Raw genomic sequence first — 13,010 nt, 5'->3', positions numbered from 1 at the left:
ATATAGTGATCCACAGACTTTATTGATAGCAGAAGCAGGGAGAAGTGAGCTCTGGCTTTATAGAAGTTATTTATTATGGAGTGGAGTTGCTTTTAACCATGTGCTTGCGGAGTGCACTTACATTCATAGTTAATTTTTAAGATGTGCCTTAAAAGAATGAACTCATTCAACTTTGAGAATAATCTATCAGAAGTTAAACAAATGCATAAAACTAAGTTAACATAAATATCCTTTGAAAATAATAAGGATTTTAATTTCTACATGTTAATAACTTAAAATCTGTAAGAAAAAAATTTAAACTCTTTTTGTAAATTCAGGAAAAATGTTGTCTCCCCCAACTTGTTAAATTATGTTTGCCTTTTAAAAATCAAATTTGACTCTATTTATGCAAAATAACAAATATTCAATCAACTAAAACACCTCTGTGAACCTGAATATTATCTGTCAGTGGGAACATTTTATCCAGAATAAGCTATTTATAATAAATAAATAATAATTATCTAGAGACACCTTCCAACTTCACTTTTTTTTTTCCACAGCCATTAATATAAGAGTTCCTAAATAATGTTTAAAGAACAGTGAACATTTTATTAAAGCAAACATTAGTTTAGTTTAATGGAGGTAATTGTAAGTGATAAGACAGAGCAGGTTATCTCTGTGTTGTTTAAACAGAAGGAGCTACTTTGCACCATTTCCAGTAGCCATCTGTAGAAGAGAAGGGTTTGCACCTGTCTGTCCAGACTAATTATAGATTAGGGCCAAAGAAATGAAATTCGAGGAGGTTTGCAGCTAATGAAATCCATACTGATTTTATTGTAAATGTGTTTTATGTAAAGAGGGTGATGGTTGAGTTCTGAGTGAATAAATCGCTATGTAGCTGCTAGGCACTTGGTTTTGAAGCACAATTCTGCTGCATTAACCTTTGATATTAAAAAAAAGACAAACAACTTAGACATGGATGTTAGCCTTTGTTTGGCATCCATAGCTACAATTTAGTGAGCAGCAGTGAGGTTCAGTGTGCAATTTAGAAATGTGCTATATAAAGCAGCTCAAACATTAAGAATATTACGATATTCTGAAATGCAGATGAAGTAGAAGGTAGGTTCTGTTTTAGCTTATGCATATAAAACATTGGAAAATTGGAAAGGCTTTTTCTTTTTCCTGCATTTCAGCTTTGTATCCATGAGAAATTAAAGCAAAATGAGTGAAGAATGCATTCTGCAATAAAAGGTCACATGAATGTCTACCACATCTGTTTATAGTAATTATGAACATAATTAACATAAGAATTACAAATGAAATAATGACAAGCTGAGCAATGAGATATTATGCCATAATGGTCATATGTTGGAATTCTCACATTATAGCACACTAGAATTCACATACTCAAAGAACGAAAGAAAATGCTAGATTTTTATCTGAATTAATGCTTCAAAACTTATCTGCCTGGGGCAGATGGACTTCTTGCTTTTATAGGAAGGTAACCTATTATTAAGAAAAGAACTAGTTGAAATTAAGATTTCTAGTCTCTAGCCTGGACTTTAAGACAGCTGTGATTATAGAAACCACTTTCTGTTGTACACTTCTGTGATTATACTTCTTGATTATTGTATTGCTGTTTTTTTCTTTTAATTGAAAGCTTTGCAGCAAAGTGTTTGCTTTGGAAGAGAGTCATGGATTCTTCCCATTTGAGAATTGGTTGATCTTTTCTATAACTGTGAGCCAAAAGTCAATGAACAAACAAGGTACTAATAGAAATACTGTGCATTTACAAAATAAGACCACTGGCAGATTAGCTTTTCAACAGATTTCTTTATGCCTCTAGTATTTGGGATGCCCCTTTTAAAAAAAGCAAACCTTTTCTGGGTTTGAAAGCAATAGTAATGCAATTTTTTTTTTTTAAATAGCATTTCCTAAAAGAACATGTAATGGAAAAATCAGTGGGCACTTGTAAATTGTATTTTTCTTCCTCTGGAGTTTTGTTGGATTTTTAGGTGTTTGTATGTAGTCTGTGTCCAAACTGATCTAACTAAAATGCAATAAAGGGTGGGAGTATGTGTGGTTGCTTTCGGTTGCTCTGAATGCATTTTTCCAGAATAGCTAGAGAAAAGGTGAAAGGTGACCTTTTATGAGAGCTAAAGTGATACGCCAGAAATCTGTTATTAAATTTAAAACATGTAAGAATGACAGATTTTCACCCATTTAAAGCTCACTTGATTTTGTAATGTAGCCAGCCAAGTGTTTTACTTCCTATCCTTGCACCCTTCTCTAACTATTGAACCTGGTCACTTTTTGGAGATTTATGGAGAAATATTACCTTGTTCTCGTCCCAGTGATACCATGAGGTTTTCCACATTATTGGATTACTGGAGGATTGTGGCAGACCCCTTTTTATCTGACATTCATTGCATGACAAGATTTTCACACATGCCCTTCCCCCACCTATGCCCAGCTTTTTTCACTTTGTGTTACCTATCAAATTTCTTTTAATTCTATTCTTGGGGTTGGAACATTGGTGTGTGTGTGTTTGGGTGGGGTAGGGGAGAGGGGGTGCTGTTCAACTACACATAAAACCGATTTTTGGCCAAGTGATTTGGAGGGGACTGCTTGATTAAACAATGCTTCTCCTCATTTTCTAAAGGGCCTCTTAAAATTTGGTTCCCTTAAAAGGCAGGGGCTAGTTCTCTTGCTATTCTGTGTTTTTTTTTTTTCTACTCACTAGCCTTACCCTCCATCCCCATTTTATTCCTTTCTATGGAGACCCCATGCATGAACTATTTTATAACCTGAAGTTTCACAGCAGCTAGGGCTACAGTGCACACCATGAACAATTGTGTAGTTTATTGGCTCCTTCATTCTGAACTCACTCTTCATGCTGTAGTGAGAGCTTCTTAACCAAGCTTCAGTGCCTTGAAACACAAATACTTCCCCTCCCCCAATAAAATAACCTCCTTTGCTGCATTATCTGCACTCCATTAAGGAGCTGATCAGATGTTCACATTGTCTGATGGGTGTATTTAAAAGTGAAAAGGGACTCCCAAGGGACTACTCAGGTGTGTCTCCTTCCTGACCCTGCTGGGGAGGGGGATGAACTCTGGACTGACGGACGAGCATTAGCCCTGCTTGTTCTCTGATTGATTCTCTGGCTCTGGGTGGGTGAAGAGCCATGAGGCAGCTCAAGCCGAGATTGATTGCCTCAATTTCAGATTCCCACCTCCAAAATAGACTCTCAGATGCACACATAAGGAGCCCCCTCCCCCAACACAATTTCTGGAGGTGGAGCAGGTCTCTAAGAGTCACCTGTAGCTACCAATCACAAGTGTTCCTCCTTATCACAATGATGCTGGCTGCAGGAGCCTTCAGCTGGGACACATTGAAGTTCAGAGACAGGAGCTATTTTATGTCTCTGCATGTGTGAGTGTGCAGGGGCTGGAATTTAGGAGTATTGGGGTTAGCAAAGAAAGGGACAAGAACTCCGACTTGAGGTTGGTCTGGAAGGCTGCTTAACTGCCCCATAGACTCAGTAGGTTTGTTTTGCAAAATGTGGCTATTTGGATGGAGGTGAGATGGCGACTGTCTCCTTAGGCTCTGCCAAAAGAGAGCTCTTGATCCTCCTCTGACCTTGACAGAATCTCTAACATGTTCCAGCCTAGCCCTGGAGCAGGGAAATACAGTTTGCTGGATTCCTCCCTTCTTTGGGTGGTAGGGGCAGATTGGGGCATGCAGGCGACTTCTAGCCTGCTTCTCATTCCCAGCTAGCCTTAGGGTAGCTCTCCCCCACTTTCTGGCCCCATCCTGGGGTCTGAGCCCCCGCCCCCTCCATCCCTCCTTCCCTCCTGCCTGTGTCTCTCCTTCCCTCCTGCCTGTCCCTTTCTGTCTTCTCTCTCTCTCTCCCTCTCCTACTTTTCCTCCCTCTCCCGCTCCGTCTCACACGCACCCTCTGTTTATTTTCCTGCCTCCATCTGGGCCCTGCTGATATTGTAATCACCCTGATGCACGTTGGCTTCTCTCCTCTCCCTCCTGCGCTCACACACTCACTCACACACAATGTGCCATCCTGACAAGGCTTTTACTTCTGATAAGCTCCAATGTGTGTTTAATGAATACAAAGCCGCGGTCTGGGTGCCGCCTCGGCCGCGGCCGCTCTCCCGCGCTCCTTTGCCAGAAGGTAATCTCCGTGAACAGGGGAGGGAGGCGAGCAGGGAGAAGGAGGGGTGGCCAGGAGGAAGGGGGGCGTGGGGAGGCGGCTTTTCTCTCTCCCTCTCTCCCTTTCCAAATGATTCAGAAGTCGATAAGACCAGGAGAAGTGAAGATGTAACATGTTATCTGTCGCTCCTCTTAGCTGGCGGAGAGAATTTACATTTAAAGATTAGCAGAGTGAGAAAGAGAAATCTGCCTTTTGTTGTGCGGGGTGAGGAGGAGGCATCTACCCTGGCCTTGACGCTATCTCCCATCACCTCTGCTATCCAGACAGGACTCACCGAGGTGAGAATACCGGAGGGCCTTATCTTTAATTGGGTTTAGTTTTGCCAGTCTGAATAGGTTTAAAGAGACTCGATAAAGGGGGAACAATAGATTATTTATTGACTGGACGCTGAAGCCTTTAGATGAAGAAGGGAGAGACAAAGCTGCTTAACAACTTGATTAGTTCATTTTTATTTTAAGGTGGGACTGTCTCTCTTTTGGTGGAAGGAAGGGCTAGAGAACTTTGGTGCAATTTGGATGACTTAAAATGTCTTATTTCCTCTCCCCTGACAACCCCCTACCCTTCTCAGCACCATGCACCTCCCTGATTTTAACAGGAGTTTCATTTACCCCTTGCATTTAGGATTGATGAACTGAGAAAAGAGGGTACAGGCTTTGGGATTGATCATTAATGTTTGGTTTTGTGTGACTTGTTTTAAATGCGTGATAAATTGATGCTAACGGTACTTGAATGAGTAAGAAAAGCAAATGAAGTCTACTTTTAATATGGAATTAGTTGATTTTATAGTATGGCTCAACTCAGCCTACAGGAGAAAAAAAAATCACTACAAGTCTGTTAGGTAGATTTGTATTTTGGATTTGAACCATGAAATCTTTTGGTTGGAGCTAGTTTAAAAAAAGGAGAAAACATGTCTTATTGACTCAATATTTGAAACATTATAATATCAACTTTAGAAGGTTCTTAAAATGAAGGAAAGTGGAAAAAATGGTTGTTTTGCCTTCTACACATTGTCAAAATAGGTGTTTTCATAGATAGATAGATATGATCCAGTAACTAAAAGCCTAATTAAAATTTGTTTAAAGCCAGGGGGGCATGTTTCCTTGTTGACAGCAGCAGATCGATTGGGAAAGACAATAGAGTCCCATTATTTTACTTCCATTGACTGAACATATTGACATTTCAGGTTTGCTGTTGCCTCAGTGAGCATGATGAAACACCGAAATTCACAGACCAACTGGCCAGAGTGGCACATATATTACTGTATGTCATTTCTGCCTTCAGGTTACCTTATCACCGAGACAGAATGGGAAAGGACAGCCTGGAATCTTTCAGAAAGGGTAGAGCTCTTTTGGCTAAGAAGCTAGCAGATAGCATGTCTTAGGAACATCTTTAATTTCACTCAGAATTGGATATTACAGAGAAATATGTGGAGCATGTTTAAAAGTCTGAAAAGCATGCTAGCCATTGATCTTGCATATTTTGTATAGAAGGATACCCATTTTCAAGATTTACCTTTACCTGGAATTATTTACAGTGAGTGGTCGGTCACTAGGTGACCAGTTTGTTGCATGAGTGACATTCGTTCTTTTCCAGTCTGGCGTACTGAAACAGCCAGGTACCTGCTAAATCTATAGCTCATAAAATAATGTGTAAGGTCCCTTCAAAAATAGGGACTGACTCTGACTTTTTGTTTCCAGTTTTCTTTTAGTGGGTGGAATACACTTGATCTTAGCCAAAAGGCTGAGAAGCGATAGTGGGTTGAATAGAAAGTGAGATGTGTGTATTTTACACTCATGTGCATGCATAGACAATAATTTATATAGATAAATATGTGTATTATAAGCAAAGGCAGAGAAATACTAAGTATTTGTTTTCTTGGTGTAATTTACCCTTTCACACATTTTGCAGTCTTTAAATAACAAAACTAAGTATTAGGCAGACATTGAGTCAAAGAAATTTGAACCATACAGAGAGTGAATATGAAAAAAAAACAAAACCAGAAGGGACTTAACATATTTTTATGTTAAAGAAATTTATGAAAATATAAATCTATTATGACTATGGCTTATACATGACAATTGTTGCCATCAAGTAGGCAACTGATGCCCTTTACAGTGTTTAGAACAAAACTAGTCCTTTATACCATTTTCATGAAAATGTTAGGTTTCTATTTGATCAGCAGGTGCTGTTGAGATGAAAGCCATGTGTAAATTTTCAGAAGGCCAAAAGTGTCAATTCAGAAAAGGAAAGTGATAAGAGAAAATGCAATCAGTTTTCCTGTTTTCAATTTGTGCAGGATTTGAAGAGCTGTTTTGTTAAACTGCTACATCTGCTCCAATATGAATATTGAACTACTTCCACTAAAAATAACAACCTATAATTTGGAAGCTACTGCAGTCTTTTGTTAATGTGAGTGGGTTATTTAAAAACAAAAAAACAAAAAAATAAAAAAATAAAAAATTTTCTATTCTGACAATCTCTTGCCTAATGTGCATTTTCATTTGTTGGCACTTTTATCCTCAGCAGATAAATGGTAGTATGCAATTAAGACCTCATCTTGTTTGACTATAAAAGAGGCTTCCATAGGTGAAAATCCTGGTAATAAAAAGGGGTTCACACAAAACAAAATTTATTTTAAAATAACCTGTTTAAATACATGTATTGAAAATCAGATAGTTATTCCTTACATTCTCTAATACTACAATTTTTAACTTACTGCCGGACTATTGTAACAAAGTTAACACTGTTCCTTGCTGAGCATTCTGAGATTTATTTTACCTTTAATATACCTGCAAATGTAAGTTTAAACTAATCAGGGATATTTTACTAACAGGGCTTTCAGAATAATCTTTTCCATGCTTAAATAAAATGATTAAATTATGCTTGAGTGCCTGCATACAAAAGCTTTAGCTTCTATAGTACTGCTAATCAAATTAGTTTTATGGACAGGGAAAGCACCACGTAGAGAAAAATTGGATGCATTTTACTAGTGACATTGCTAGGAAAGACATGTTCTTTTAAAATTATCTAGTTTTAATTAAAAAGGAAACTCTTAAGATGTCTTAAATAATCATAATAAAAATAATACTGCGTCCTTATAACAAGAAAGTGAATGGCAATGCTATCCATATAAAACATGGGCAGAGAGAATTAAACTAGAAGGAAGACTGGTGAAATTTGAATGAGGTTCAATACTGACTCAACCTTAGATTGCAGTTTGGTGGACTTGTGGCTATAGTAATTTGTCTGGGGTGAGACCTGATCACTGCTGAGGATCAATTAGCTAAGTTTGTGGCTTCACATGTGAATTGCTAGACACACTCTTCACAGATAAACTCAAAATATTTCAAGAATGTATAAAGGGGAAGACAGGCACAGTGACACCTTAGCATGTTTGATATTAACAAATGCAATGTTTCTTCTAAAACATCAACTCAAAAGAAGAGGTAGTTTGAAGAACAGTGTTGAATGTGAGTATTTGCAAATACATGTATGGAACCAACCAAAGAAGAATGCTTTTAAGGAATGCGATTTCCAATTTCAAGCCCAGAAAACAGTTCAGTATGGCATGTCGTCCTGGCATATCTTAAAGAGAGCTGGGCATCATGTGGCTATTTCCTCTAATATAGCACCAGTTTCTGACACTTTTAAGAAAAGATGCTGAATCGCATATCAGTGTACAAAAAGTTATTCACAGACATAATCCCTTCACTTGGGATGTGATCTTCTAATGAGAGTTGTTTTTGAAGCCACGGTACCTTACTTGACACCAACAGGGGAGATTCCTGTGCCTCTTTTTGAAATGTTCATACTTGATGAAATCATGTCCAGGCTCTTACATCAGAACTACTGGTAAAGTAATGCCCCGTGGTTGATGTTTAAAGTGTGAGACCTGCTTGTTCGAAAGAGTTTAAAACTGTCAGTGTTACCTACAACTACTAATATTTTCAAGGACCAAGAGATACCAACTTAAAATAATCTCCTTTAATAGTTCTAATTGTGATTACCTTTATAAAGTAATGCATGAAGGAATAAAGCAGGCATTTGTTTGGGTAGGTTTCATATTGATCGAGGCCTCTAAAGCAAATCACTATTTGGATGAATAGGGCCTTTAGAATATAGATCTTGTAGAAGAGGAATGCAGAGGGCACAAATGTGAAGTTTTCCCGTTGTGTCTCCAGCAATCTAAGCACCTCTAAGTGCCTTGGGGAATGTGATTGACTGGGTTCATTAATCTTTTAACACCTGGGGCACAGACCACTTCTAAGTGTGCTCAGGGCTCTTGAGGGCTGCTACTTAGTTGGTCTTGGGAGAGAGGAGAGGAATTGATAAATACTAGAGACCTACTATGAGCTTGTCCTTAACTAACCTTCATATACATTCTCATCACTGATTTTAAGTAATTGATTAACCAGTGTTTCACTTTCTTCATTTCAAAGAACTCCAGCCCATTGCTCTGAGACTCTTGCCATGGTTACTCTTCTGGCTTGATCTTTCGCCCCAATTTAGAAAATTGAGGTTTCTTTGTATTCCCCAAATTAATGACTTACTTTGTGCCTGAGCTTTAGTAATTATTTAGGACCTTATTCTCTGAATAATTGGCTGCATATTCTCCTCAGTGGCCATATCTACTCATCCACTGTTTTCTTTCAGTTCTCCCCTCTTCACCCCCACTTAGGAATCAGGGTTGGCTTCTAGCTGACATATCCTTGGACACCAACAAGTGTGTGCTAGTCTATATTCCTTAGTACCACCTGATCCAGGCTTCTCTATTACCAAATTCTGTTCCTGCATCAGAATACCTTCATTCTACACTGCACTGAGGCCATGAGGATTTAATCTGTTTTTATTGTTGTCATTGTTGAACTTATCCAGTATGCTGGAGTGATTTTCTGCCCAGTCCTTAGTTCTTGGGTCTTGTTCCTACCTACTTGGTCACTCCACTGTATCTTGATCTCAGCATTTCCCAGTTGGCCAGGTTCAACTTCCTGGTTACCTCTTAAGATAAGGTTAGAGGACTTGTACACCACCTTTACTGCTGGAAAAAAAGAGTTTGTAACTAGTTTCATAGTGTAAAGCTTTCTCCATATTAGAAAAAAAAAAAAAAAGGACCTGGTGTCTGTGTGCAGTCGCTTGACTAATAGGCAAACTGAAGTCCCCTTTCCAGTTCAATCACTGACTTGCTGGGTGGCCTGGGGTGCATTCCAGCCCTCAGACAAATTTCTCAGAAGATGAAGGGCAGACTTGGTGATTCTTAGGCTTCCCAGCTCTCATACGGATAAGTCTATGTGTGATACCGAAAGTAGGCTTTGGGGCTTTCCCAGGGTTAGGAGAGTGAAAAAAAAAACAAAAAACCTTTTTTTTTTTTTTTTTTTAATTCAGGGATAGGGGTGGGTGACACTATAAATCTTCATCTAACTGGGAAAGGGATCAGTGTGGAATATTACTATCATTCCAGTCTTCTCCATCATAAAGAAGAGCCATTATGGACTAGGGAGCCATTCTTTCCATAGCTATCCTAAATCTTAGGTGATTGTCTGAAATTTTTGTTTTTACAATTCCTTTTTCAGAGGTGAATGATGTAGGAATAAATCTGTTTATGTAGTGAGGAGGGAACTAAAGAGTCTGGGTCTTGTCCAAGGAAAATTGCCTTTATGCTTTCCCTTCATAGTTACTGGACAAGATGATGAACTCAGCACCTAGGGGTGGGAGTGAGGGTCTAGGGGCTGAGGTGGATGGGGTTGCTTGTGTTTAGCAGGCATTCACCATACCCCCGGTCTCAAAGTTTGGACTCGCTTCACTTGGAAAATTTAGAAAATGACCTCTTTAAGCCATTTTTTGGAGAGAACCTGGTAGCAGCTTATTTAATTGAACATGGGCACATTATCATCTGGCTAGGAATCAGATCTCAAGAAAGACTAAACAATTCTCTTTTTGTCTGAAGAAATAGTTTGCTGTTGCCTCTAAAATAATTAAGTAATTCAATTATTACCTATTGATTTTGTACTTTAGTTTGTAAAACTGATGTAGGTGATTAAAATATAGACATTATTAGAGATTTGATTCTAATTTGGGTGGTTATAAATAGTAAACCCAGGCTAGGGTTTCTTTTGAACTTAAGAGTTATTGGCATTCTTCTGGTTTGATCAAGGTGAGCACTTCCTCATCATCCAAAATGACAGTAGAAACTTGCTGTTTACTAGGATGTCTGGGATTGGTTTGGCTTGGAAGTAATATTATTTTCATCTGACATTAGAAATGGATGCCAGAGGAAGCACTGTTGCTTTGTAGGCTATAGAAAATTTTTGCATTGGTATTCAGAGTTCAATGGGAAGTCAAATTGAAGTTCTTTGCCACAAAGGAGAATGTCTTAAGAGTATATATACAGTGAACTCTTAGTTGGTACTAACTGGGTTGAATATTATGTCAGAGAAATATTAGATAAAATATTAGCAGCAATGGTAATTTGTCTAAAGAAGCTCAAGAGATGGGTGGCCACTGATAATATGAAGGGAAACAGTGTCAGAGCAGTAATGAGCTGGACATGGCCGTGTGACGAGATAATTAGAGCACTAGGAGAGAGAACTAGCTGTGAGATGTTACTATAAAGAGTATCTGGGAGGACTCTTCCACTAGACTTTTTGGAGAATCCACCTAGTAACACTTAGTGAGGAGACCAGAGCCTAATATTAGGAAAGCAGATCAATAATGGTACCTAAAAGGGTTGGCACAGATCATGGTGCCAGGGAAATAGCACAGCAGTATTGTGGAAAATACTTCAAATGCACATTGACAAGTGGAGTATCAGAAATTAGGAAGTCATCCCCACTGGTTATAAGCGTGGTACAAGCTGTGCTTTAAATGCAGTCTTGGGAAGTTGATTAGACTAGCTTAAACTAGAAGTACTATACCCCTTTCCCTAACCTCAAGATACAGGGGCATGTGAACTGTAAGACAGGTCATGGAAAACCAATAGCTTATTTTCTGAGTCTGTGCATATGTTATGTACACAGTGATGAGCAAACACAGCTGGGAAGAACAGCAGATGATATTGGGATTGGAACTGGGTGTTTATCAGACTGACATAGTAATCCTCCTTTCCTGTGAAAGTGTTCTTTTTAAGTGACTATTAGGATTCTGTAACTTTTATCATGTGTCACACAAGGAGTGTCCTTTACTCCACAGCTCCTTTGCCCGCCTGTCACACATTTTCATTCTCTGGTTCAGCTAGATTTATTTAGAAATGAAGTCCGCATTTGACCTCTGATGAGAAACAAATGTGGACAATGAATTCTCATCCTTTTGTTTAAATAAATAGGTAGGTCAGTTCATGTCTAAAGGAAGAGTTAATGTGATCAGTCTCCATTGATGTGCCTAAGATTTGAGTTGGCTCGAGAGAGCAGGTATAAAATACTGGAGGAAAATATAGGTGAAGAGCAATAAAATGAACAACCCATTAAACCTGATTTGATTACTTATAAAGAAAGTCACATGCTGTTTTGGTAGCCATGGTAAAGACACCTTTTACAGCATCTGATAGAAAAGTAAAATGTTTACTCTTGGGAGTGAATCTGAAGTACATGGATAAATATTTAGTAAATGTCTTCTGTGTGTAAAGCTGTGTGCTAGGTGTAGACACAAGCAGGTAGTCGGCTCAGTTCCCACTGAATGATAAACTCACTTAGGACAAATTAAATAGCTACAAAGATGGTGGAGCTTGATCAGTTACCAATTAAATGGTACAGCAAGTGAGATTTTAGAGGCAGGTGTGAATTGGAATTTAAGCTTGTCTTGAGACAGGTAGGATTCATCAAGGCAAAGTTATTGTAATAGGATTGTGGTAAGTTATACAATAGGAATAGGGAGTGCAGAAGCCTAGATGTGGAAAAGACCTTTGGAGGAGTATTGGGGTGGAGTAGGGGTGGAGAGAGAATAAATTAATACTGTGGCTGCAGCAAAAAGGGCCCTTGGGTGATGAGTGGGAAATGAGAGCAGAAAGATCATAAATGTCTTGAATATCAAGCATTTTGATTTAAGCTTCAACTTCTGAATTCACCAGACATTTTTCAGCTGTGTCCTGTGAAGTGCCTCAGGGTTGGGAGGTGGCATGGAGGGTACCCAGATTGGGCACAGGGTCTTCCATCCCCTAACCACTTAAAACCAGAATAGCTCTGCTTTTATACTAAATTGCTTTGTATATTTGATTTTCTAGCTGTACTTCTTTTGAACAGAGGAGTCCATGATAAAATAGATGTTTATAAAACCAAGGTTAAAATAAAAATTGAGCTAGGCAAAAGGAACCCCTGCACCCAATAACAGTTATGTTTGCAAAGAGTTGGTCCTAATGTGAGGGGCCAGATGGACTGGAGGCCAAGGCCAGGTGGGAAGCTTGTTGCTGCAGTTTAGGTTTTAGATATTGCAGAAGGATGACCAGCGTTGGGTTTGTGGGATGAGAAGGAAGAGGCAGGGGCAGGAGGTATTGCAAAGGAAAAATAATTAGCACTTGGATAGAGCAGTGGGTTTGGAGAGGGGGAAGTTATTAATACCAACCTGGATTTAGTATCAAGGGCTCTTAACTTGCCAGAAGCTGGGAATCACTTCAGGTGTTTGTTTAGAGGCAGCTTTGTTACCCTACCCCAGACTCATAGAATGACAGCTTCTAGAGAAGAGCTTCAGAATCCATTTGGAGACCTCGGTCCCAGGGCTTCTGGTGGTCCCAGCTGCCTTTCGGAGATGGTGACAGGGCTGTCAAGTGGTGGGTGTTCCTTAAATGTGGTTGTTACATAAAAGATCTGTTATTTAC

General features: G+C 39.0%; 1 protein-coding gene across 1 annotated transcript in view; it reads left to right on the top strand.

Annotated features, from left to right (window-relative positions):
• Positions 1-3,959: 3,959 nt before the first annotated feature.
• The window catches only part of RUNX1T1 (RUNX1 partner transcriptional co-repressor 1), a 137,439-nt gene continuing 128,388 nt past the window's right edge, over positions 3,960-13,010 (top strand). The window contains 3 exon segments of the mRNA XM_032760027.2: positions 3,960-4,168; positions 4,343-4,426; positions 4,429-4,485. Of these exon segments, the coding sequence (XP_032615918.1) occupies positions 4,048-4,168; positions 4,343-4,426; positions 4,429-4,485 (262 nt within the window). The 5' untranslated portion in view covers positions 3,960-4,047.

This window comes from Hylobates moloch, unplaced genomic scaffold, assembly GCF_009828535.3.
Source record: "Hylobates moloch isolate HMO894 unplaced genomic scaffold, HMol_V3 SCAFFOLD_9, whole genome shotgun sequence".
Lineage (NCBI taxonomy): Eukaryota > Metazoa > Chordata > Mammalia > Primates > Hylobatidae > Hylobates > Hylobates moloch.
The sequence above is the reverse complement of the archived record's forward strand: the minus strand, read 5'-3'. Positions and strand labels throughout refer to the sequence as shown.